The sequence below is a fragment of the Uranotaenia lowii genome, chromosome 1, assembly GCF_029784155.1.
Source record: "Uranotaenia lowii strain MFRU-FL chromosome 1, ASM2978415v1, whole genome shotgun sequence".
NCBI classification, from domain to species: Eukaryota; Metazoa; Arthropoda; class Insecta; order Diptera; family Culicidae; genus Uranotaenia; species Uranotaenia lowii.
Genome location: NC_073691.1, coordinates 102,288,084 through 102,316,072, shown reverse-complemented (window position 1 = coordinate 102,316,072; position 27,989 = coordinate 102,288,084). Strand labels below are relative to the sequence as shown.

Below are 27,989 nucleotides of genomic sequence, written 5' to 3'. Positions count from 1 at the left end.
CCCTGATCACGACGAGAAGCAGAACAAGTCCGCCAAAACCCGTGCCAGGAAGTTGTACTCCAACATGCTGACGAAAGATATGTGAAGGCCGACTTCAAAAAGATCCCCGGTAACCTTTTCTTCACGGCCAAGGATGAGATCAGCGTTCCGGAGCATGCCGCCCTCAGAAGTTGCCCAAATTTGCGAAGAAATTCCTCGTTTGGCGGACTTGTTCTGCTTCTCGTCGCGATCAGGGGCCTTTTGTACTTTGAACGTTCGAAGCCCAGCCTTAGTTTTGGCCTTGTTGAACTGGGTGATTATAAAGCAGCACCTTCTTAAACGACCTAAGGTAGTGAAGACAATTGAGAATCTCGAGAAATTTTTTTTTTAGTGATGGTCCCACAGGCCCAACTGGGTCCTTCCTCCACCCCATACGCATCTTTTGAAGAAGGAGAGACAGTTTATCCTTAGGATAATATGTTTTGTTTACTTATGTTGTCAATTTCTGTACGACTTGTTCGTCTTACTCCCGCGTATGTCCATCACCGTACAAATTTCTATCTGATGTTCCGCCAGATCTTCATCACTATTGTATGATCCTTTTTAGGATTAGTCCTTGTTTCAAACTGTATGTTTTATATAATCTATTGTCAGCTTCTTAAAAATATTCAAGTTTGAACTGTCTTTGATGCTCCGTGGTAGGCTGTTATACATTTTCAGTCCATTGTAGAACACAGATCGTTTGGTCATCTCTTTTTTCGTATTTGGTAATCTGAAATCTTGGGCTCTCCTTGTATTGTATCCGTGTATGTCAACTCCGTACTGCAGACCTTCCAATAAATAAGATGGTAACATTCCTTTTTTAATTTTGTAGATAAAAATCATACTGTTATACGCAATCCTCTGCTTTACTGACAACCATTGCAACATATCAAGCATAAGAGCACTAGGAGTATATCGGTTGCATCGTATTACCACTCGCATTATCTTGTTTATTATGGGTTACATGCAAAAAACGGTTGATTCACAGGTTGTGCAGAATTTTATGGCCGGGATTAAGGCCAAGGTGCGGGCATTTGCGTATGGACTGTAAATAAAATACGAGTTAAATTTTAAAATGAAGTTTAATAGTTATTTTTCAATCCCTGAAAATTTGGTGGCAATCAGATGAAAATTCGAATTTTGCTTGTCAATTTTATGTGTTGCAATTTCGCCGTGGACACCCTTTAGAAATGTTGATTTAATGTTGAGGGTTATGGCTTAAGGCCTATGGTTACTTGGGTATTGCTCGAGGAGGACCTGCGCACACTCGGAGTATTCGAGTGACGAGTGCTAAGAACCATCTTTGGCGGCGTGCAGGAGAACGGAGTGTGGAGGCGAAGGATGAACTACGAGCTCGCGAGACTCTACGGCTAACCCAGTATCCAGAAGGTGGTGAAGGCTGGCCGGATACGCTGGGCAGGACATTTTGCGAGAATGCCGGACGACTGTCCTGAAACCAGGTGTTCGCTACGAATTCGGAAGGAACAAGACGAGCAGGGGCGCAACGAGCCAGATGGTTAGATCAAGTTGAGCGTGATCTGACGAATGGGGGATGTCCGAGAAATTGGAAAACGGTTGCCAAGGATCGAGAGAATTTTAGGAATTATGTTCGTCAAGTTATGTCGTGAGATGGAATACTACGAAACTAAAAATAATAAGGCGCGTGGAATTTGTCAAATAGATATCTTTAACAGATTGATTCGAAAGAGTGTATTTTTTAAAGGTTTTTATTGTAAGGAAGTTTTGCATGCTTAATTTTATTAACAATTCGGTTAGGTATTAACCAATAATAGATATCACAGCTTTTCAAAATTCAACTGAATTGTGGTATTAGGAACTGTAACCATCTTTAATTCAGAATGTACGCCGGTTTCATTTTTTAACAACAAACGATAACTTTTCAATATCTAAAATTGATATATTTTAATGATTAAAAATATAGGTACTTACGAAAATAGATTGATACCTTGGTCAATAGTACGTGCATTTGGTACAAAGCGATTTTGCGCCCTATACAACTGCGACTTCCAATAGCAAACGGTAACGACGCATGGACAGAACATGGAGAAAACGGATATCCTTTGTTGCTGTCTCTCACCCATCTTTGCGGCAGGAATTTTAGAGGTGAGTAAAAGTTATCAGCATCTCTACCTGCAGTATGCAGCGATAGCAGCACTAAAGTCTGGAATTAAAAAAAATATAGTTGTATCTTTTCTGTTTGTATCATCTTCAGTTAAAATACATTGGCGGGTAAACAGTATCCCCCAATCACGGCATCGCTATCCAGAAAACGTCCAATGAATGGGGCTACAGGGTACAATCGCAAAGCCTCGCGCACTGTTCCTCGAATAAGTGATGATTCGAGTTCACCTTCGCCGATGCCAGACCTCACTTGCTCCTGAACTTCTAAATTTTTTGCCAGTAAATAAGTGCTCCATAATGTTGAAAATGCAGTCTGGAAGTAAAAGAAAATCGTTCGAGAATGAAACCGTCTCAAAGTTAAAATAAAAGCTTTTGATGTTTCACTAATCACTAATCGTACTTCAACAGCCAGAACTTACATCCCAGCCAACAATTTGGTAGGTATATCAAAAGATATACGTACGTCTATGTCGACACAAATCATCGTACATGACGTTAGAAAAAAGCATATACCTACCAAAAGTGGAGGCAATATACGTACATGTTTTCGTTATTTTCTGGTTTACGACATCGACAACATCATATGTGATGTCATTTACGATGTTAGAAATACTTTGGTACTTTATGTCGCATTGGCGTCGTTTTGTACGTTACATTAAAGGATTCGATTCATGCGCATTTACGATGATGGGAGGATTGACAGTTCCATCCACACTTTATGCGATGTGTGTTTTACCCTTTTACGACTTGAAGCGATATGATGATAAATTTGCGATTTAAGTCACCCTTAATGCGAGGTGTGTTGAACTCTTGTACGACTTGAAGCAATCTGACGATGAATTGGCGATCTAAGTCACCCTTTGCGAGGTGTGCCGAACTCTTGTACGACTTGAAGTAATCTGACGATGGGATGTCGATTTATGTCACCCTTTATGCGAGATGTGTTGCAGTCTTATACGATGTTCAGAGATTTTAACATCGATTGACAACTTAAGTCACATTTTATAAGATGTGTGTTGTAAGCTTGTACGATATGATGCGATTTGACATTTGATGGACTCTTTAAACGAAATTTTATGTGAGTTGGGATGTACTCATGTACGATTTGTATCATAAAACGATTTTGCAGACCATTTTATGTAGCATGTTATGTGTAATATTGTGATTGAAATACGACGCTAGGAAGAAATAAAATTAATTGATGATTTTAACTGATTTTTATTATAACTAACATTGAAATGCACTACATATATTTTCGTAGGTATCGTAACTGGGCATTGTCGCTACTTTCCTAACTGCCACCGCCTCCATGCCTCCCTCAGGATCTTTGACGCCTCTTTCTTCCGGGTTTACAGCGGAAATTGCCGGGCCACAATTTTGTCCTTAAACATTCCTCGATACTCGTAGTATGCACATGCAAATCGCCGGGTTATTATCCGGCGGGTTTTTTATCTGAGCCTAGTAGGGGAGAGTAATCCTGTTATTTTTTAAAGGAAAATGTTAGTGAGGTTTCTGTCCAACGTTGTTTTTCCAAAACCTACCTTTTTTCATCCGTTTGCTTGTTTGCTTTAGTCGTCAACTTTCACAAAATTCAAATGCTGATACAAAATTGCAAGCACGATCGCAAAATTGCACATCCACTGAACACGATTTATCACGATGAAGTTTTAATATCATGATGAGATGTGGGCGAACGCTAAGTATCTGTTAATACGAATCTGATTTGATCGCAATAAATATATTTATATCGTGGGTAAAGTGACCGATTATACGATTATAATTATACTTGTTAAAATATTTGTAGCTATATCGGAAAGACACGGTGTTAATTTGCCTACTAATGTGACATTCTAGTAAACATACAACGTGATACGAAAGACGATGCTTACGTAGTATTCTTTACGAATTTATTCGAAGTCATTTACGATTTCGATTCGAAAGTAATTTGTGTACCAATAAAATGCTTCTTAAGAAATCTTATGCGATCGTTATAAGATTTCATTTGACATCGGCGGAACTAAATACGACTTCATCCAACATATCGTAACTAAGTCGTATTTCATTGGGAAGTTGCATCTTCTACGATGAATAAACGATATGGTCGAATGGTAAGTGTACATATTTACGATTCCGATTTGAGTTGCATCTATATACGAGTTCGACGATGATTTCTTTTACGATTTCATGTTGGCTGGGATATGTCTGATCCCAAATAATGATAAAAATGTAATTATTCTTCTTGTCTTTGTCCATGTTTTCATTTATTTTAACATAAAGGTTACAAATAATCGAAAACATTAAGTGGGGCAGAGAACTCCTAGAAATCTGGAACACAGGAACAGAAGAAACGTGGACCATCATGAGGTACCTAACTCTCATTCGACGTACTATTTTTTTTTTTTTGCTAATTATAGCTTTCATTTTAAATACATCTGCTGCTATATTAACACCACTCGAAATCTTAAATGTACCTAATACCGGACATATCTCTGGTGAAATTTTAGCATTTAGTAGCAGAGGTGCTAGATGTCCTGATTTATCAGGATTTGTCCTGATTTTCGAGACACCGTCCTGATTTTTCAAAAACTCTCAAGTTGTCCTGATTTTTGAAAAGTTGTCCCTAAAATGTCCTGATTTGTCCTGATTTTCATGAAAACTTCTTAAATATGATCGAATTTGTAGTTAAACTATGAAAATCGAATAAATATGTAATAAAATAGTTAAACCCATTTAACAGATGGTAATCTTCGGTTCAGATGATATTCAAATGGTGTTTTTCGATATGAACTTCCGGCCAGAAAACAAACTGCGTACTGTTGTTGCATAAATCAAGGCGTTTACAGCACCTGTATTGCACCTTTATTCATGCAATCTAAGCAGAAATCCTTATTATTTTCATGAATCAAGAGGTGTCCTGAAAAATCCTGATTTTTACTTCGCGTTGTCCTGATTTTTGACGAAACCACCTGGCACCCCTGTTTAATAGTTCAACATATCAAGGTTTTGCACGATTAAAGGAACCCCGAAAAATCGAAACAAACATATTCTCTTGTCGACCTCATTAATTATAATCACTTGGTAATCATTTTCTGGCTTCACAATCACCAAACATTTCTTCTGAAAGCGCCGATGTGGCCTAGCGGATAGACTGGTGCGAGTCTGGTTTTGGTATGCCAGGCGTACTGGATTCGATTCCCGGTATCGGCGAGAAAACTTTTGGGTTCGAATCCCATAAGTGGCCGACAGGTAAGATGTGTTTCCTTGACTATATAATAAGAATATTCAATCAGTTGCCAGCTGGCCAGGTATATACACGGATGCCGGAATACCTGTAAGTAAACTAGTCCACCTGATTGACTCGTTCTTCCAAAATATACATCACATCAACAAAATACACTCACCCCATAACAGTTCATACGAAGCCATGGGGTCCGGGTATGGTGTGCGCACTGCATTGGAAATTTGTCGAACCTAATAATCTAAGAATGCATGTGAGCCCATACTTAGGCAGAAACTGCGGTGAATCCGTGCACCCATGGTGGATAACCAACATACATACATACATACATCCACAATCACCAAACATTTCTTCTGGTTATAAAGTTCAAGTTTAATCACTTTCAAAACAACACCGTCCCTCCCTTTGTAATGAAAATACTCATAATTTTCACTACAATTTCAAATATGTACGTCAGCAACATCAGGCTATCGGAATGCCATCGCGGGCACTTATTTCTCCTCCTCCGGCGGTTGCTATTCCACGACAAAAATATTGCGGTTACTGGAATATTTTCTAACCGCGCAAACGGTATTGCGTATTCAGAGAAAAATTGGATTCACGCAACAGTAGTTAGACCCGAAATTTGACAGCTCGATTGATGGGCTGCATTTTTGTCAGTGTGACCGAGTAACACTGAAGAAAATAATCATCTTATATTTGAGGCTTCTTTTCTGGTGGTGTTTTTTGTTGTCCTATGATAAAGAGTAGCATATGAGAATAAAAAGGTAGGTAGAAGTGAAATATGATTTTGCAAATTCAAAATCAAAATCGCCTTCAGGTATGGCGCTTTTTAGAACAGAAATGGAGAAGCATGCGTCTCCTAATACAATTGTTTGTTTGGGTACTATTTTTGGGACTGGAAAAAGTAGAGCTTGCCAAAATTTACAACAACAATCGGAAATGGGGTTAGCAAGTTTAAACTCAACGGAACGGTTAACAGATGCAACAGGGAAAAAATCTTTTTAAAATTTTCCGAAACAGAGCGGAAGTGGATCGTTCAACAATTCCAACAACAACAACGATTGCTCCATCGGAAAATTCATTTTCATTAGAAGTAGTCAATGAAATTCCCGATTGCACAGATGTCGATCACATTTGATTCCATTTTAATATTTTTATATTTTTTACTTCCGTTGGATGTTGTTCGGTAGAAATAAAGTAGCCAAATGTTTTCAAATTGTTTGTTTAATTAAATAAATGTTTCTAAAATATTAATGGTTTTCTTTAAAAAAGATATTGAAAAAAAAATCTGAAAAATGTTTTGGGTTGGTTTAGGCATCCATTTTTTTTAAATCAGTGGTTGTTTCAGGTTGTTTTATCACGAAAATAGGTAATAAAAAAAAACATTTCATGTTAATTGTTAAAGAGTTAGTTTTTGAAATATATTTTGTTCTACAACTATAAGAGTTCATATTTTTATAACTCAATTTGTTACGGAATGGTAAATATGTAAGGCTGAAGTCAACTTTTCTACTGCAAATTAATGGAATTTGATTTTTTCTTGAGACGTCGAAAACAATCCCTTCACTATATTTTTTTTGTAATTATGACATGGGCAAAGTGATGTTTGTTCCGTCGCGTTTCTTGACGTGTCGCTCTTATTATACCATTCGCCTTAACACGTTCGTCGCCACGGCCCCCATATTCGGGTGACGGGTGTATTTCCTGGGGGCCCCGTCACATCAAAAAGTGTGTGACGCTTTCTTACTTGAGTTTACCGCTCAGCTTCGCCACACGTTTCAAATATGGGAGTTCTCCCTCTTTGCTTTCTTTCTCTGAAAATTTCTTTGGGCCCGGCTAGTAAAACTACCAAAATAAGCGTGGCGACGAACGTGTTAAAGTTAGAAAATAAATCCCTTTTTTTTAACAATTCTTTATTTGAAACACCTTTAGGCTTTAAGGAGCCAAAATCGATTTTGTTGTTTACAATTGTTTTCTTAACTTAACACTTTGTGAGAGGAGAAAGTAAGATAGAAAGGGAAATATGAAAATAAAAAAGAAATTATAGACGAAGATCGATAGCTTTTAGAAAAAGGTAGATTTCGATCATGTAGTCCAAATCTAGCACAGCTAGTACATCTCTAACTGGAACATTAGGTGGTTTTCCTCGGGCCCTAAGGGAGTCTATTAAATTCGTTCTGGCGACAAGATGGACCTCACACGACCAAACAATATGCTCGATGTCATGGTAACCTTGGCCGCAACTACACAAATTGCTACCAGCAATGTCAAAACGATAGAGTACCGCGTCTTAGGAACAATGATTGGACATGAGACGGGAAAATATACGAATAAAATCCCGACTCAAGTTCAATCTATTGAACCATGGTTTAAGGCTTACCTTTGGGATAATCGAGTGGAGCCACCGACCCTTGTCATCCTCATTCCATTTGCGCTGCCAGTTGACAAGAGAGTTCCCTCGTACCAAGAAGTAGAATTCGTTGAAGACGATTTCACGTGGATACGTGTCGCCTTCCGTCGCCCCCACCTTTGCCAGAGAGTCTGCCTTCTCATTGCCCACTATCGAGCAATGCGAGGGAACCCAAACAAAGGTGATGGAAAAGCGACGTCTTGTTAAAGCACTCAAAATATCCCGTATCTTCTCTAGGAAGAACGGCGAGTGCTTTCCCGGTCGTATTGAGCGTATTGCGTCAACTGAGCTTAGGCTATCCGTTACAATGTAGTAGTGCCCAACAGGCCGTGAGGCGATGCTGTCCAAAGTCCAGTGAATAGCAGCTAACTCTGCTATATATACAGAGCATGGTGACTGGAGGTTATAAGAGGCGCTAGTTGTTTCGTTGAAAACTCCAAATCCCGTTGATTCCTCAATTAGAGACCCATCGGTAAAGTACATTTTGTCAGCATCGACGTGTCTATATTTAGCTTCGAAAATTCTTGGAATCTGAAGTGGGCGATGCGAATCCGGGATTCCACGAATTTCCTGCTGCATAGACAAATCAAACTGGACAGAAGAATTATCGTAGTCTGGGATGAAAACACGAGTTGAAGAGTACGAAGAAGGGTTTACCTGCATTGACATGAGGACATGGTATATAGACATAAATCTGGTATGAAGATTTTGCTCTAGTAACCTTTCAAAATTAACGATCACCAATGGGTTCATGACCTCACACCTGATGAGGAACCGAAGTGATAGTACACACAAAATTTTCGGGACTCCATTTAGCAAAATTTGGCTGTTACTTTCCCTCAGCAGAAATGTTTTTTTACTGTTGAGTTAGCAAAAAGTTCAATTTACTTGATTTTAGCAATAAAAAGGTTCATTTTACTTGATTTTAGCAAAACAAAGTTTTTCTAGCCGCTTTGTTTACAGGCAGAAGCCGCCGCCGGTTGAGAAAAAAATAACAACCTGACGCGATTAAGTGCGGTTCCGGAGTTCGATGCTGACGGTTCTTGTGGTGGCTAAGTCAACGACAAAATGGTAGCCAATTCGACACCGGATGCGCACAGGTAAGGGCTGATCATATAAAGTGCTAATTTTGGATTTTAAATTTCTTGTTTTTTCTAACAGGTTACAACTGCCAGCGACAAAGACGGATTTTTTCAACCGTCCGGAAATTTCGAGGGTTGCATCCGGTGAATTAGTTAGTGAAGATCGGAAACTTGGCATTTCGCTTGCCGGAAGGTGCATTTTAAAGAACGGCACTAATTTAAACCCATTTTAAAAAAAGTGTTTAATATTGTCACGAAAAAAATTTGGAAAATAAATTAAAAGTAAAGTGATTTGTGCTTTTTAGTTAATAATCAAACATTCCTTCCGCTTTTGTAGAGAAAAAATAAATAAATTTCGAGATTTGAGATTCGGCGCTAAATTTTTCACCGATTTTCGCTAAAATTTTAGTAAAACATTCCGGCGGCTAACTTTTTCTCTGGTTTGCTGAAATTTTAGTAGAAAAAAATTGCAAAATTGATTGCTAAATTTCTAGCTGGTCAAATTTGAGCAAAATTTTGCTAAATTCCGGCCTCGAAAATTTTGTGTGTAGATTGTATCGATCTTTCAAAGGAAGTATTCCTGCCAAAACTTCAAGACTCATGTTGTGCGTTGTGGACATACAGCCCAAAGCGATGCGAAGACAACGGTATTGGATACGCACGAGTTTGATGAGGTGAGTTTTGGCAGCCGACTGGAAACAAAAGCTACCATATTCCATCACTGAAAGAATAGTCGTTCGATACAATTTTAAAAGATCTTCCGGATGGGCTCCCCACCAGGTGCCAGTGATTGATCGGAGAAAATTGATTCTTTGTTGGCATTTTCTTTTCAGATACTCAATGTGTGCTCTCCAGGTACATTTGGAATCAAACCAAACCCCAAGATACTTAAAACACCTCGATTGAGTGATCGTTCTGCCAAGAAGTTGGAGCTGTGGTTGAGCTGGTCTATGCTTTTTAGAGAAAACCACCAACTCAGTTTTCTCTGGAGAGAACTCGATCCCAAGCCCCAAAGCCCAGGATGAAAATCTGTTTAATGTATCTTGTAAAGGTCTATGCAGATGTGACTCAGTATTACCTGTTACAGATACTACGCCATCATCTGCAAGTTGTCTTAGCGTGCAGCCTTCAGAGAGACAACTGTCAATGTCACTTACGTAAAAGTTGTACAAAAGTGGACTCAAACATGAACCCTGCGGGAGGCCCATGTAGGAGGTTCTTCTAATTGCAATATCTCCGTAAGCAAAGTTCAGATGTTTCTCACAAAGCAAGCTGTAAAAGATGTTGTTCAATAGTGGAGGCAGACCCCGGGAGTGCAACTTGTCTGACAACACCTCTATTGAGACTGCATCAAAAGCTCCCTTTATGTCTAGAAACACTGAAGCCATTTGCTCACGTTTTGCGTACGCCATTTGTATCTCTGAAGACAGCAAAGCAAGACAATCGTTTGTCCCTTTGCCCCTTCGAAACCCAAATTGAGTATCTGAAAGGAGACCATTTGCTTCTACCAATTTATCCAAACGAAACAAAATCATTTTCTCCATCAACTTGCGTATACAAGACAACATCGCTATAGGACGGTACGAATTCACATCGGAGGCTGGTTTTTCGGGCTTTTGGATAGCGATAACTCTCACTTGTCTCCACTCTTGAGGAACAATGTTGTTCTCCAAGAATTGATTAAATAAATTTAACAAGCGAAATTTTGCGGCGTCCGGAAGGTTTTTCAACAAGTTAAATTTTATTTTATCAATTCCTGGAGCTGAATTGTTACAAGAGAGGAGGGCAAGTGAAAATTCGACCATCGAAAAGCTGGAATCCAGACCACACCTATCAGGAGGCACGTTCCGGATTTTTTTTTTGCACAGGTGTAGAATCTGGACAGACTTTCCGTGCGAAGTTGAATATCCATCTATGTGTATATTCTTCACTTTCATTTATAGATGATCGATTACGCATGCTTCGTGCAACTTTCCATAAGGTACTCAAAGATGTTTCCCGTGATAAACCACCCACAAAATTCCTCCAATACGCCTTTTTCTTCCCTTTGATCAATTTTTTAAACTGATTTTCAAGGGAAATATATGATTCAAAAAGGACGAGGGTTCCATGTTTTCGAAAATCTTTGAATGCTTTTGATTTATCCTTATAAAGCTTGGAACACTGCTGGTCCCACCATGGATTTGGGGGTCTTCGAAGGATAGATGAATCTGGGATGGGTTTTGTTTGAGCGTAAAGTGCACTTTCATGGATCAAACGTGAAAGGAAGTGGTACTCCTCCAAAGGAGGTAAAACATTCATAGAATCAAGGGCATCTGTTATTTCGTCCGAGTACTTTTTCCAATCGATGTGTCTTGTAAGGTCATATGCCATATTTGTTTGATTCGAAGTGCTGGCCCCATTGGTGATTGTAATTTTGTTTGGTAAGTGGTCACTACCATTGGGATCAGGGATTACCTTCCACTGGCAATCCAATGATAGTGAATTTGAGCAGAGTAAGAGGTCAATTGCACTTGGTCTTGCAGGAGGTTTAGGTACCCGTGTTTTTTCACCCGTGTTCAAAATTGTTAAATTGAAACTGTCACAAATGTCATAGATAAGAGTAGAACGACTATCGTCAATTTGTTCTCCCCAGACATTTCCATGCGAATTGAAATCACCCAGGATCAACCTTGGCTCAGCAAGCACTGAGCACAGGTTCTCTAGGTGACTTCGATCCACTGTAACTCGATGAGGCCAGTACAAACTGACAACACATAAGTCCTTACCTCTTATAGTTGTATGACATGCAACAGCTTCAATTCCTCCTGATAAAGGGAGGTGGATTCTGTAAAAGAAGTGGCGCTTATTGATCCCCAAAAGCACCCCTCCATAAGAATCGTTGCGATCGAAACGGATAATGTTAGAATCGTGGAATGAGATGTTTGATTGAGAAGAAAGCCATGTTTCAGAAAGGGCAAAAATATCGCAACTAGTTTCATGAAGAAGAAATTTGAACGGATCCAGTTGTTGCGTGGCAAAATATGCCCCCGAAGTTTATTGGCAATATCGTTAGTAATATAAGTGAAACTCTTTGAGATTCTTGGAAACTCAGTGTAAGCGGCGCTTCTTGACCTTAGATAGAGAGGGCGTCCTTAAAGTGGAATGGCTAACTAACGTATGGCCGCCTGCGTTCCCCAAAGAATGCTGAAATTGCTCTCGCGTTATTTTTGCATTGTCTATGCGGACGGTTTTAGGAAAACCTCCTAGGGGAAGCGGTTGGGGAAGTTTTCCTGAAAACAAGGAAGACTTTGATATGGTCTCTATTCCTTGAACCTTTTTTTTTAAAGAGAAAAACAAATTTTTTTTTTTTTTAACGAACACAAACACATACAGGATCTCAATGAAACTTGATGTTTCCTCGAAGAGATTCCTTTTTCTTAACTCTAAACGTACATCTTTCGAGGATATGATGGCTAGCATCTTACAAATGCTAAAACCACCAACCCACAGAAAGTGTACTATGTATGCCGTGACCGGGATTCGATCTCATACCCGCTGGCTTAGAAGACTTGAAGGCTATCCTCTACGCCACGGGCTGCGGCAAAGTGGAATTCGCACGCAGGAAACCAACTGGTCGTGGACCCAGCGGAGGCTACTACGACGACCTATGTGTGGACACCCGGAGGACGTAACTTGGCAATACGTTGGTAAGTCATTTTACTTTTTGGACATTCTTGAAGTTTTTGGGATTGAGATGCGCTTACACGAATTTTCAAAGAGCCGATCTTGATTCCCAACGATATTGCCAATTCGCTTCTTCCCTTTTTAGAGCGCGAAAATAAAAACTGTCCCCCCCCTGGGGTAAGAGTCCGGGCAAATTAACTGGTCCGCTAGCACATCCGCAATAGCGGTTGGCGCATAAGTGCTTGCGGTAAATTCGCATCTTAAAAGTTTAAGGGAAATCTATCCACTAGGTAACAATGGCGCCCAATAAATCGGCTTAATTTTAATTTAATTTTGTTTCTTATTATATATTACATTTTGTTTCGAAATCATCATTTATTCAGAAATAAAATAAAAAGAAATTTTCTTTTCATAATTGAAGTCAAACCTTGCCATAATCATTTGGAGAGCACTAAATAATAATTGGAGATAAAATATATTCAATTCTTTGGTTCAAAATTATAGCAGGAGAGTGCGAGAATTCTATTTTCGACAGATCCCAGCAGTTGCAAACTTACCGTCGGGAAATACTTTAAGTCGAAAACTAGAAGTAGTTTATTAGTGGAATATTTAGATTAGTTTCGGTGGCATGCGATCTTACTTTTCTATTAAATCGTAAGATAATTTCTTATTAAACAAAACTTCGTATGGTCACGGTCAAAATTTCTCTAAACTCTGTTTCGGTTATATCTTTGCAAATTTATAAAAACCCCTGGAGAATTTGCTAACCAGTTTGGTTGGAGCAGAACCCATTCTGTGGAGTGAAGAAGAAGAAACCTTATCAAGTTGACTGACTGTGCCTGAATTGTTGTAAGCATTTCAATGCAAAGGTGGAGAAATTTTTACTGTAAAAAGTGAATCCTGTGAAGTTGGTATCCAGTAAATCAAAAGTAGGTACGTGTGGAATCAGAAGAAAATTTGCAAGATTAAATTAATGCTCCAAGTGTGAGATTTCAAAAGGTTTATTTTTTTCCAATAATATAAATTTGATGTGATTGTGTAAATAATATTTTTTTAGTGGATTACTTGAAAAAAGAAGAAAAAATTTAAAATCCTAGTTTAGCGTGACAAATCCTTTTCCGTTTTAGGTGGGTTTGGTTGTTTTAAGTGGAAAAAATAATCAAAAGTGTGATCAAGAATTGATGGTTGGAATAAGAAGAAGGTTAAAATCTGGGTAGTGTTGTTGAATAGCAAAAGTGGAGTGAACTTAAAAGTTTGAAACTAGATCTATCCAGTTTCATAATAGATCTACACTTAGAGGAATACTAAAGGTAAGAAACATTTTCCCGGTTGTTCTATAATTGTTCATTTCAATTGATTTTAATAAATTATTTTTGGAGCTTCAACTGATTTTTTGTAAGTTGAACTTCTACTTTTGTGAAATTAGCCAACATGGAGGTAAAATATCTTAGCGATGAGCAGCTCCATTACGAATGCTCCATCAGGAAAATAACTAACACAATGAGTAGGGAACTCAGAGAGAGAATTCTTGATGATACTCTCCACAAGGAGCAATGTGGGGAAATATCGTCCCCAATTCTCGACCCATTTGTTGATGTAAAGGAGGAAATAGAGAAAATGAGCGAATACTTTGATACTCTCTACCCTCAGCTCGAAGAGGCAATGGTAACCAAAAATTTTGATAATGTCTCCCCTTTTTTCTCCCAATTTGTGCATTTAGCTGATCGCGTTAAGAGAATTGTTACTGATGATTCATCATTAAAATCATCACGGGAGATATTGCTTTTGCAAGCTCGAACCATTTTAGAGGATATTATTCCCTTCTGCAATTGGTGATTTAACACAAAAATCACTTTTGAAAACTAATAAAGTAAAACCAAAACAAATTACATTTCAAGAACCTGAGTTAAATCAAACAATCAATGATCTTGAAGATCGAATTTCAAGATTAGCAGCCCATTGCTCTTCTACGGCGGGAGTTTTCGATAACTCCGATGATGATCTCCCCCCATACGAGAACCCGCCTACCCCGCGCGTACGTTTAGGTGCGGTACCAAAACCGAATCGAAATCTTAGAGGTGAACCTTTTCATGCTCGGCAGAATTCCACAACTTATGTCGCAGATCTTCCTAATCCACCGGAGAGGCAGTCGGCTTTTAATAGACATGTTGTTCAACAGAGTCCTCCCGAAAACACTGCGATTTTTGACCGGATTGCCCAATTACAGGCAACTTTACAATCATTGGAAAACGTTGTTGTGAACAGGCAGCAACGAATCGATTTCTTAGCCGCTCAGGATACACCCCCTTCTTCATTTGGTCGTTCGAAATCCAAACCCATCCATCAGTGGAATGTACAGTTTAGTAACGATGATGGTTTAAGTGCAAATGATTTTTTGGATACGGTGGCGTTGTATAAAAGGGCAGCTCAAGTGACTGATGGGGAAATGCTATCGTCTGTGGTGTATTTGTTGTCGGGAACGGCTAAGCGATGGTACCGGGAGAAATATATGTCGTTTATCTCGTGGGATGATTTTCAGCGGAAGTTTCGCGAGCAGTTTTTACCGCAGGACTACGACGAACTCTTAATGGAAGAGATAGAAGCTCGACTTCAGGGAGAGGAGGAGTCGTTCACGTCGTATTTTTCAGCCATGAATATTCTTTTTCGTTGGATAAGATTCCCTTTGTCAGATCGTCAGAAATTGTTCTACTTGAAAAAAAATCTCAATTCTTTTTATATGGAGAAGGTGATGCTGCAAGATCCGAAATCAACAGAAGAGCTATCGCAAGTTTGTAAGAAAGTTGAGTCGGCCAAATTCCTCTTAGACAGAGGGCGTTACGTTCGAAGATTGCCATACTCGTGTATGCTGGAACCATCACTTTCTACTCCTGCACGATCTAGAGCTGTTCACTCTATTCAGACTTCATATTTAGATGTGGGGGGTGGTGATGGGAACCCTACTTCTTCTATGTCCCCAGGGGCGAATGTAAATTGTTCTGAAGAGGTAGTTGAGATTCCTGAGCAGTTAGATGAAGCGGCTGGTATAGCTTCGTTGGAATCAGGTAAACAGAGACCGCGAGCCAAATGCTGGAATTGTGCATCCGAAGACCATTTCTTTTATTCATGTCCACGTCCCCGAGGAGAGATAATTTGTTACAAGTGTGGCTACAAGGGAGTAATATCTCGAAACTGTCCTAATCGGGATGATCACCCCTCGGGAAAAGGACCAGCGGGACCAAGGAAATAGGAGAGGCCTCGGGTTTCGCAGATGACACTCAACCTCTTCTTGGGAATTTCAGAAGAAATTCATCTTTTTGTGTAGAATCCTTAATCACGTATGTGGCGAACGATAATCGTCCCCACTTGCAAGTTAGTATTTTAGGTCGATCGTTTGTAGGTTTACTCGATTCGGGTGCTATGTGTACCATTATCGGTTCAGATGGCTTGATGAGACTTAACAGTTTAGCGTTAACCAAGCACCCTGTAGATCAATCCGTTGTTACAGCAGATGGAACAAAGCATCTTGCGGTTGAATATGTCAATGTGCCGTTTCAAGTCGAAGGAAAAACTTGCGTTATACCTACTTTGATTCTTCCCTCCATAAAGAAACAATTAATACTAGGAAGTGATTTCTGGAAAGCCTATGGGATAATGCCTCAATTTGTTAATTTACTTAAGCAATCTAAACATTGTGATTCGTTATGTACAGAAATTGAGCCAGTTCGGTCAAATGAATTAACTGATGACCAGCGTAGTTTGTTGTCAGTTGCTGTTTCAAATTTTCGCTACACCACGGAAGAAATTCTAGGTAGGACTAACATCATGGAACATGAAATTGATACTTCCGGGGCTAAGCCGCTTAAACAGCGTTATTATCCGGTTTCTAAGTTTAGATTGGAACAAATATACCGTGAGTTGGATAGGATGTTGTCGTTAGATGTTGTTGAACCCTCTTCTAGTTCGTGGAATAATCCTTTGGTATGTGTGGCCAAGAAAAACGGGAAGGTGCGTTTATGCTTGGATTCTCGGAAGCTGAACGAGGTTACTAGAAAAGATGCGTATCCGCTACCTTATATCGATGATATTTTGAGTAAAATAGAAGGCACTGCGTTTCTTTCAACAATCGATTTGAGTGACAGCTTTTGGCAGGTTCCGCTCAAAGAGACAGACAGATGTAAGACTGCGTTCACTATTCCGGGCCGTGGTTTGTATCAGTTTAAAGTTATGCCTTTTGGACTGACTAATGCCCCAGCAACATTAAGTCGTTTGATTCAGAAAATTCTAGGAGTAGATCTTCAGCCCAAAGTTTGGAACTTTTTAGACGATGTCCTCATAGCAACCTCGTCTTTCGAAGAACATATTCAGATGATCAAGATAGTGGCAGATAGACTTTCGAATGCTGGAATCACGATAAACAAGGATAATCATTTTTCTGTGTTCCTTCTGTTCGGTATTTAGGATATATTTTGGACAAAGAAGGAATTCACACTGATCCTGAAAAAGTGACAGCCGTAGTTAACTACCCGGTTCCCAAGTCCTGTACCGAAGTAAGACGATTCTTGGGAATGGCCGTAGTTAACTACCCGGTTCCCAAGTCCTGTACCGAAGTAAGACGATTCTTGGGAATGGCGGGGTATTACCGTTGTTTTGTTCCAAATTATTCACAAATAGCTGCCCCTCTCACAGATGTGACGAAAAAAGGCGATGTTTTTCAAATGACCGAAGCTGCAATGGAATCGTTTTCAGTTTTGAAGTCTGCCTTGGTTTCCGCTGCAATTTTATCTGTTCCAGATTATTCTAAACCTTTTCGTATCGAGTGTGATGCCAGTGGAGGCGCGATCGGTGCAGTTCTGTGTCAAGGCGAAGGCATGGAAGAAAAGGTGATAGCTTTTATGTCGAAAAAGTTAACAGGTTCTCAGAAAAAATACCACGTTTCGGAAAAAGAATGCTTGGCAGTGGTTAAGGCTATTGAGCAGTTTCGTCATTACATTGAAGGCTCTCACTTTGTTGTAGTAACCGATCATCAAGCCTTGACTTGTTTAAATAGATTAAAAGATCCTTATGGTCGGTTGGCGCGTTGGGCGCTCAAGTTGGGTTCGTTTGATTTCGACGTAGTTTATAAAAAAGGATCTTCGAATGTGGTTCCTGACGCTTTGTCTAGAATACCAGAGATTGAAATTTCTGCCTTGGAATTCTCTCCTTCGGATAGTTGGTACATCGGTATGAAGGAAGATGTTGTTAAGTGCCCGGGTAAGCATCCAAAGTTTAGAATACATGATTCTGGCTTACAGCTTAAAAGCACAACCAAAACCCCAGATGATTCTTTAGAGTGGAAGACAGTTGTCCCAGAGTCCCGCCGGTTGGAAATTCTCGAGAAATACCACGATAGCCCCAATGGGAGTCATTTTGGGATTACTAAAACAGTACGAAGAATTGCTCAACTTTTCTTTTGGCCAGGAATGTACAATGATGTCTGTAAGCATGTTTCGAAATGCGAGGTGTGTAAGCGTTCTAAGTCTACCAACCGTTGTGAAGTAGCACCGATGGGAGCTCAAAAACCTGCAAATTACCCTTTCCAGGTGATATCTTTAGATTTTATCACACATTTTCCAAGATCTAGAGACGGGAATTGTGTGCTTCTTGTGGTCACGGACTGGTTTTCCAAGTTGGTGATTGCAAAACCATACAGAGCCGCAAATTCCAAAGTCCTTATTCAGTTCTTCCGGGAAGAAATCAAGTGTCGCTTTGGCATACCTGAAATTGTTGTGACAGATAATGGGAAACAGTTTATATCGCAAAATTTTACTAAGCTTTTATCCGAATTGAATATCAAGCACTGGAAAAATTCATTCTACCACCCTAAAGCAAATCCTACCGAAAGGACAAATCGAATAATAGGGACGACGATAAGGTGTTATTTGGGTGCTGATCAGAGAGAGTGGGATTTGTTAATACCGGAGATTGTGTGTGCAATAAATACATCAGTCCATGAAAGTACAAAATTCACTCCTTTCTATTTGAATTTTGGAAGGGAAATGAGATCAGAAGATTCCCCACGTCCGTCGCCCGAAGATCGAGATCATGAGAAAACCATAGAAAAGCTTTCTAAGATTCGGTTAGTAGTGAAGGAAAATATTCGCAAAGCCTATGAGAATTCTAAATCTCGGTATGATCTACGAACTCGCGTAATAAGTTACAGTGTTGGTGAAATTGTGTGGCGCAAGAACTTTGCTCTGTCAGATGCATCGAAGAATTTTTGCGCAAAATTAGGTCCCCTTTATATAAAGTGTAAAGTTATGAAGAAGATGGGAACTAGTACATATTTATTGGAAGATATACAGTACCGTTCATAATTGTATAGAAATTGGAAGCACGCGCACTGCTACTTCGACTTTGAACTTCCATAACTTTTTACTTTCATGATATTTTTTGATCAAACTGTCTGCGTTAGTTAGGACAACTATCACACTATTATATCACGAAATTTGAGCTTTCTGGAGTTTGTGTGGCCTGAGATACAGTAATTGTACGAAAATCGGACTTTTTGGACTTTTCTCATTCAAACTACAATATCTCAGAAACTACGCAACATTTTTTATTGAAATTTTGCAGAGTGATTGTTGAAATATAAAGTAAGCATGTCTGAAGTTTTTGAAAAGTTCGATCGATGGGATCAAAAGTAACGGGAGGTACAATTTTTCAGGCATGAACCTAGAAATGCGATTTCTATAGAATTTCGGACGATTCATGAGAACCAAATCGTTTCCATCCACGAATCAGTCAAAAAATGTCTGGTGAAAGCAATAAAGAAAAGAAAAATGGAATAAATGATCTATTTGTGTTTTGAAATCAAAATCTCGTGATATTATTTAGATTTTTTGGTTGAAATAGGTTTACTGGTTGTTAAACATAAAATAGGACTTTTCTATGGAAACATTCGTGCAAAATTCTATAGAAATCGAATTTCTATGTTCATGCCTGAAATATTGTACCGCGCGTAACTTTTGATCCCATCGATAAAACTTTTCAAAAACTTCAGACATTATAGCTTTACATTTTAACAATCACTCTGCAAAATTTAAGCAAAATATGTAGCGTAGTTTCTGAGATATTGCAGTTTGAATGAGAAAAGTCCAAAATGTCCGATTTTCGTACAATTACTGTATCTCAGGCCACACAAACTCCAGAAAGCTCAAGTTTTGTGATAAAATAGTGTGATAGTTGATCTATCTTTTGCAGAAAATTTGATTAAAAAATATCATCAGAGTAAAAAGTAATGGAAGTTCAAAGTCGAAGTGACAGTGCTCGTGCTTCCAATTTCTATACAATTATGAACGGTACTGTAGATTCGGAAAAAACTGGTGCGTATAGTACGGAAGCAATGAAGAAAAATTAAGAAAAACAAAAAAATAACCTAAGTGAAAAAAAACAGTGATTTTTTTTCATGATAAGTGCCGAACATTGTTTTCAAGCTAGGTAAAATTTCCCAGAGTTCGTTGGAAAATATTAGGATCACGCCACTAAGCAGGCGCTTGTTCAAGTGTCAATGAAGTGTCAATGCTTCCGATCAATTTAAGTACCTAGTAGTTTTTTTTAATACATACAAAATAGTGTCTTAAGTAAATAGTTTTATCCAGGTGTCGGGTTTTTTGTAGATATGTAGGTTATTTTTTTTCCTTCTTCGTTATAGTTTAGTGTTCTATACTTTAAAAATAATTGAATTAGTGCATTCCGAGAAGAAAACATTTTATCTCCTTTAAATTGATAGTTTAATGAATTTTTAAATACTGTTGAATTAAAGAAATCTTGTACGACGCTGGCCAATTGGAAATTATTTGCTGGAGACCTGAGTCAAAGTCGTTGAAGGTCAGTAACACCTCGGACTTCCGATGGTTGAAATAGAGACGGAGTGGTTTACCACGATGATCGTATATGACCCCGAATAAAGGAAAATTGGTACCGGTCTACATGGATTGCAATTAGAGTTTTCAACCGATAGAATTTGTTGCGTTTCGAAAAATGGGTTCGTTGAATTACCTACTGGAGGATGTAGATTTTGAATAGGCAATGAAGACCTTATTATTTTAATGTCTTTCCGCTTTCTTTTGCATTAGCTTTTGCTTTTTCACTTATTCAAAAACACCAATTTGAGTCCGTGTGTGTGTCACCCCCTTCGGAATCAAGCTGAGGATGTTGGGGGAAGTATTCCTATGCGTGCAAGACTCAATCACCGCCTCGACTTCGGTCTTAAATTCTGGAGCAAGGGAGCCACGGCCGCATAATAGTTTCGAAGGTTTTAATTTTAATTATGCTTTAGAAACTTCAGTGTGAAACAAATGGGTGTTGTTGGGTTAAGTAGAATAGTGGAAGTGAATAATTAGGAAACTCGGAAGATGTCTATGTAGCCATTCAATAATTCGGAATCATTTAGGGCTCGTGTGCGTGTAACCCCTTCTGGGATTAAGCTGATCTTTAGGGGACAGTATTCCTATGCTTGCAAGAACCGATCATCGCCTAGGGGTCGGTCTTCAAACCTGGAACAAGGGAACCACGGTCATACAAGCGTTTCGATGGTTAATTGAGCATTTAGTTGACCATGGAAACGTTAGTATATAACTGAAGATTCTGAATGTTTGAATCAGCTTGTAGCGTCTGTATTCATGTTGATTTTTTTTATCCCTAAAATATAGTCATTACTTAAATAGCGTACATTAAATTAAGTTTTTTTTAATTATTTATAAATTTTGCTCCTGAATTACTCAGTAGAAATCACTAATGTCCTAAAAGAAAAACCCAAAGTCCTTCTTTTTTAAGGGAGGGGTAGTGTTGCGTGGCAAAATATGCCCCCGAAGTTTATTGGCAATATCGTTAGTAATATAAGTGAAACTCTTTGAGATTCTTGGAAACTTAGTGTAAGCGGCGCTTCTTGACCTTAGATAGAGAGGGCGTCCTTAAAGTGGAATGGCTAACTAACGTATGGCCGGCTGCGTTCCCCAAAGAATGCTGAAATTGCGTTATTTTTGCATTGTCTATGCGGACGGTTTTAGGAAAACCTCCTAGGGGAAGCGGTTGGGGAAGTTTTCCTGAAAACAAGGAAGACTTTGATATGGTCTCTATTTCTTGAACCTTGCTAGAAGCCAGTCGTGGAAAAAGCGTAGTAGATACTTGAAAAATTGTCGGTTGAAAGTCGGTCGTAGCAATTGATCAGATAACTTGAATCTGATTGTCATATGTTGAGCGCGAAAAGATCAAGAAAATAGATCGCGGTAGTGTGAAAAGTAAAAAGTGGAAACCGCACGCAGGAAACCAACTGGTCGTGGACCCAGCGGAGGCTACTACGACGACCTATGTGTGGACACCCGGAGGACGTAACTTGGCAATACGTTGGTAAGTCATTTTACTTTTTGGACATTCTTGAAGTTTTTGGGATTGAGATGCGCTTACACGAATTTTCAAAGAGCCGATCTTGATTCCCAACGATATTGCCAATTCGCTTCTTCCCTTTTTAGAGCGCGAAAATAAAAACTGTCCCCCCCCTGGGGTAAGAGTCCGGGCAAATTAACTGGTCCGCTAGCACATCCGCAATAGCGGTTGGCGCATAAGTGCTTGCGGTAAATTCGCATCTTAAAAGTTTAAGGGAAATCTATCCACTAGGTAACACAGTTTAGGGATTAAACTACGACAATTCCACTGTAGAACAGTGATATCTCCGACCTCTCGGCGTAAATTAGCCATCGAGAGAGATAAACACTGAAAGAAGGGGCCAAGTTTGCATCAATTGCTTCAAAAGTGTCTTTACAACAGGAAGCATTGCACTAACAATGCTTTTTATGGATTCAGTTACGTTGAAAAACGAGAAAATTCCATTAAGGATGTCGGCAAACTTGAAAAGTCCTGGGTGAGGAGCTGATTCTGGCAAAACCGCATCAGTAATGGGGGCGTTTGTAGTCCCCGCTGCTGTTGAATTACTCTGTGGTGAAAAGGTCGCGCGGAATCCAGGAGGAATTTGTTTCTTTTTTTCTGCAGCAATCGCTTTCTTGATGATGTTGTTTGGAGGGCTGATTGTCGGGATTTTATTCGGGATCTTGGGGGTCTTGATATTTGTTTTAGCACGCTTCCGTGAGTTCGCTACAAAAATAAACGGATTCTCCTCATCTGTTGTATCCTCGTTGTCAACTGGCAGCGCTGTAAAAATGTTACTGGACTGCGGTTGGATCGGAGGCGCCGCGCTCTTTAGTATAGCGGCATAGGAACGTTTTGAACGTTCCTTCAAAGAGCGCTTTTGACTATCCCAGCGGCTCTTAAATGCCTCGCACAAGGAGATATCATGGGGTGAGCCCCCGCAATAGATACATTTCTGTTCTATTGCTGAGCACGCTCCTTCCCCATGAACCTCCCCGCATTTGGGGCACCGCTTCTTGCTGCAACAATGAGAAGCTGTATGCCCCAATTTAATGCAATTTTTGCATTCCATCGGGCGAGGCACGAAGAGCCGCACAGGAAGCCTCAAAACTCCGCCAATCAAGACGTAGTGAGGGAGGGCGGTACCCGCAAAGGTCACTCGAAATGAGGCTGAAGGCGAGTACTTTTTAACTCCTTCTACGACGGTGGTAGTGTTGAGTTGGCGGCAATCCAAGATTTCGACCGAAGTCGAATCAAGGCTCTTAAACTTACCAACGCCGTGGGATTTAATGTAGTTCGCATCCAGACTCATTTCAGAGATCACGCCCTCTATCTCTACGTTTCGAGACGGAATGTAGACGTGGTACTCTAAGTTAATGAATTTGCTGGCAACAATTTCATTAGCGGTTTTTCGATTGTCCACGACAACGCGCAACTTGTTGGGTCGCACCTTAGTAACGCTGGTTACGGAGGGCCACCTCGCCAGATCTTTAGTGATCTGCACTACATTGAGCTGTTTGCTGTTAGCTTTGGGCCGGATGAAAACCACCCATGGCCCAGAAAAAGACAAACCATCTGTGTAGGTTCGGAGTCGAGGAGCTACACTGTCATCTGTGGGTGATGAAGAATAATTGGACGTACGAGAATGATTAGCACTTGAGGGACCAGCATCGTCTGAATCCTCCAAATGCTCTTCATTCTCGTACATGGCTTCCTTTTCGTCCACCGATGACGAGTTAAACCCCCCGCCTTCGTTCATATTTTTGCACGGGAACACGAATGTCGCCCGTGTTTAAAATATGACCGAAACAACCAAAATTCAAAAAATGTACAAGGAAATAAATAGACCAGAGAATTGTGAAAAAATGAAAAAAGAGACTTACAATGGTTCTTGCACTTTTCAATTGCATGTATCTTCTTTTGTTCAGCAACCACGTGGTTCTCTTTGGAAGAAGATGGCGACCAAGTTGAGTCTTTGCTACTGATGACGCTCTCGAACGCAAACGACCGATCCACCGAGACGTCCTGTATCCTGCTACCCACGGCAAACAGCACCGGAACCAACGGTAACAGCTCCCACGTTATCCACACTCGGGTTTGTCGGGGGAACAATTAACACTTCCCCGATGGCGACAACACTCGTACCGATGATTATGGCCAGATAAAACTCACGCCAATTTCGATTTCGTGTCTCTGGAATTCGGCAAACGATTTGGTCGGTAGAAAAACAAACCACCACGTTCGGACTAACTGCACTGTTCGATTTCACAAAAGCAGCGAGTTATAATAAAACACACTCCGGTCGAAACGTTGGGAGAACACAACCGTTCTGCTTGAGCGATTGAGTTGGAATGAAAATAAATCCCTTAATACTATAATTTTTTTATAAATAAAGAAATAGATTGGTTCCCGTTTTGTTTTTCAAATCAATGATTAGATACATTTCTTTTCTAAATAAATGTGATAAATCATTTAAGAATTGGTAAAATGCATTGAAAACGGATTTAAATGTCACTGCATCATTCATAATTGACTTTTAAACAATAGTTTTTTTGCCTGCAAAAACTCCTAAATATAATCTGAATTGTTTGTTTCAGTGCAACAGCTTTGACGTCTTGCGGTAGTTTTTCTTCTTCTTTTGGAAGAGTTGCAAAAATCCAATATTTCTCTGCACCGACACGCATCGTTATTTCGTCTCTCGGCTTGGCCGAATCATCACTCACCGTACCTACTCGGAGAGCAATCAAACACGTTTTGCTGGACGCGGTGCTTGTAGTTCTAGAAATTCAGGAATGATTTTACGTTTATAATTTTCATATTTTTGTGAAATCTCACAGCGTGGATTGTAGCACCTCACTAGAATGTAGATTAAATGTGCTTTCCAATGAATATACTCTTGATTGGTCCAAACAAAGTAAAAGCACTGATTATCTGGGTACAACCTGACAGTGGACCATAAAAACAGATGAAATTTCAATTTGTAAAAAAATCGCGCAAAGTAGTGAACTTTGAAAAATTCCAGTTAATTCAATTTTTGTTGCATCAAAAATCCGAAGACAGCAAAATGTTGGAATTTTAATAGATTTTGTAGTCATATTTTTTTTCAAAACTCTACCATCGCTCAAACAGTATTTACTAGCAATCGAATGAAAAGTAGGTTTTTTAGACCCCTTTTTTAAACTTTTTGTGACCATTTCATTAAAAAAAATTTAAAAAAATATTTCTTGTCTCCATGATGTAGGCATTAACTTCAGCTTTCATATGCATAAGGCAAATATTTTTTGGACGTGTAACATATGAACTACAGCAGTTTTCGTGAGGCATGTTTTTTCGGATTTTTTTTCTTTCATGCTGAATAACGAGAAAACTAGTAGCTTTAGCTGTATATAATGTTCTAAACAGATTTTACTGACATTACAAGGTTTCTATTGATATAAGTATTATATGAAGTTCATAATAATTCAAACGACTTAAATAGATTTTACTTTTGTGGTGTCAAAATGACACCAAAAGTTGGAAAAGGGAGTTTTTTTTTTGTCCAGGCTTCCAGGGTTCGTCCATAAAAAAAGTAAAGATGCAATATTGAAGAACTTTTGAATTCATTTAAGGTCCCCGAAGAAATTTTTGTATTTTGGAGCTTCTGAAAAAAGTTACAAGCCTTCAAACTTGCAATGGTGTCAAAATGACACCCTAATGCGGATGAGGGTTAAACAACTTCAGGTTTACATTTTTTTTCGTCATTTTTTCCGCTTATTGACTAATCCCATCGCAAACATTTGTTTATAGACAATAGATAATCGGATAAGTATATGTAGTGTATATGTTTGTTTTGGCAACTTTATATTATTCATTTTTTCCGTGATTTTTATCGATGATTGACCAATCACAATGCAAACAATTTTTTTATAAACAATAGATAATCCGATAACAATATTTGATATAAATGTTTTTTTTTTTTACAACTTTTTATTGAATCATCTTTCACTGTTCTTCGCTCGTTCAGCCGATTTAATTTGAGGCGATAAATAACCCTATGTAGAACAATGCTCACTTTTTTCTTGAATACTATAATTTTTTTTTTTACAGTGGTACCCTCCGGGAGCCCAAATCAGCTATCGCAGAAATAGAAAAAAAGAGTGGAACAGCAATACTTCCGGCCATCCACTTATACCACCTTAAGCCCGGTTTACAGTTCTTGTGAACTCGAACGTGAACGTGAACTCACCACACACTGATACATCATTTCACACATTTTACAAAAACATTTCACACATTTTTGGTAAATATATGGAGCTGTCAAACTGATTTGTGATTTTTACACACCATGCAACTCCCAAATTTACACATTATGCGAAATAAGCGGGTAAGGAAAAACTGTGTGAAATAAAACTTATTGTTTCAGATTTTCCTTCATCAGTTTTGCACGAATCGAGAAAGAGCCGTAGGAACAGAAATTCGTAGAAATTCTAGGACCAAATCTTCGTCTTGAGTCGTATATAGTCAATTATTGGTAAGTAACCGTCACTAATAAAATCAAACCTTTTAAGTATATCTAAAATCGTTTTCATTTTTTTTTTAGATCCCACCCGTGTTTTCCGCTGGAAGAAATTTTTATTCCCACACCAGCTCTTGAATAGGGCCAATCAATTGTGAATCTTTTAATTGACTTAATTAAAGTGATTTTAATTGAAATAGCAACAAATTTTTAATTTCAGTACCGAATCATCTCAGATTTTTGAAACATTGCTTTATTTCACACATTTTTCTTATTAAGCTATGTACATTTCACACATTTCACCGTTTTCAACGCTTTCTGCATAATGTGTGAAACGCACACATCTCTTTTCCTTACAGGGTGTTTTACATTAATGTGCAGCAGTACCTTCACACATTTAATGTGTTGGTCTACTTATTTCCAAAATGTGTGAAATTTTACACACTAAAGTGTCAAATGATTTGTCAGTGCAGTGGAAAAATATTCCGCAGTGAAATGTCAAATCGGTCAAATCTCCCAAATTAGCGACAAGTTTGTTCAATGACAGACCGAAATTGGTTTCGATCGGTAAATGATAGATCATTCAACCAATGTTTTGATCGATAATAGTCGAACCGGTGTTCAAATTTAAATTCAAATTTCTAAAGAAATATATAACGAACCAAAAATAAAACCTATTCTTCTTCAAGCCATATTCACCTTTGAAAACGATTGGTATAAAAAAAAAATCCAAAATACAATTATGAATTATAAATTTTGAGTACTCTCAAAAAGTATTTACCTATCACAGAGCTGGGGGAGGAAGACTGAATAAAAAAAGAAAAAAATATTTCACACGTCAAATTTCTCTCATCAATCTACCGACCAGTGCGAAGGTTAAAAATTTTACTTTCTTATTTAGTGATTTTTAACAAAACTTGTTTGATGCTGAAAAGCACTTGTTTTGCATGAAACAATGATTTAATTAGGTTTCGTTTTGCTCTGGCATATTCTTGCATGATCAGGCGTATTGAGTCGCTCAAATTTCGTTAAAGTTTTGAAGCTGATAGATAAAAATGGTTTGATTAATGGTTGTTCTAAAAACAGCCAAATCTAAATTAAGTACCTAAACAACTGAGTTACATGACTCGCTACACGAAACTGATCATCTAAAGCAAAAAATTTGAACGATTACAAATCTTTTCAACAATTGCTGGCTTTTTGCCGAACAGTAAAAAAACGATACAGAAAACGATACAGCAAATTTCAGTCTTCCTCCCCCAGTCACAGAGTAACTTGCTTAAGAGATTTGTTTCTTCTGAAAAACTTATTGAAAAAACGTGATGAAAAACTTATGCAAATAAGTGTCACTAATAAAGACAAGACAAAAAAACTTATGCCTATTCTTTTTGTTCTTGATTAAAAATTTGCTAAAAAAAGGTTATCAAAATTACTTTTTACATCAAATGAAACTATCGAAAAGTTTTTAATGAAATTCAAATGCATCGGTTTACTTTTGCTTGTGATTTTGCTGCTTTTCAATTCTTTTTA

General features: G+C 38.7%; 1 protein-coding gene across 6 annotated transcripts in view; it reads right to left on the bottom strand.

Moving 5' to 3' along the window:
- Positions 1-415: 415 nt before the first annotated feature.
- Positions 416-27,989, bottom strand: part of LOC129751154 (cytochrome P450 315a1, mitochondrial) — a 78,646-nt gene continuing 51,072 nt past the window's right edge. For 4 of the 6 annotated variants that reach the window (XM_055746529.1, XM_055746515.1, XM_055746522.1 and 1 more), the window contains 3 exons: positions 2,264-2,476; positions 1,988-2,203; positions 1,733-1,928 (listed from right to left, as the gene is read on the bottom strand). In XM_055746529.1, the coding sequence (XP_055602504.1) occupies positions 1,818-1,928; positions 1,988-2,203; positions 2,264-2,476 (540 nt within the window). In that variant the 3' untranslated portion in view covers positions 1,733-1,817. Of the gene's footprint in view, positions 1,067-1,732; positions 1,929-1,971; positions 2,204-2,263; positions 2,477-27,989 lie in introns of those variants that run through there. The other 2 variants (XM_055746507.1, XR_008738637.1) reach the window with 2 other exon arrangements.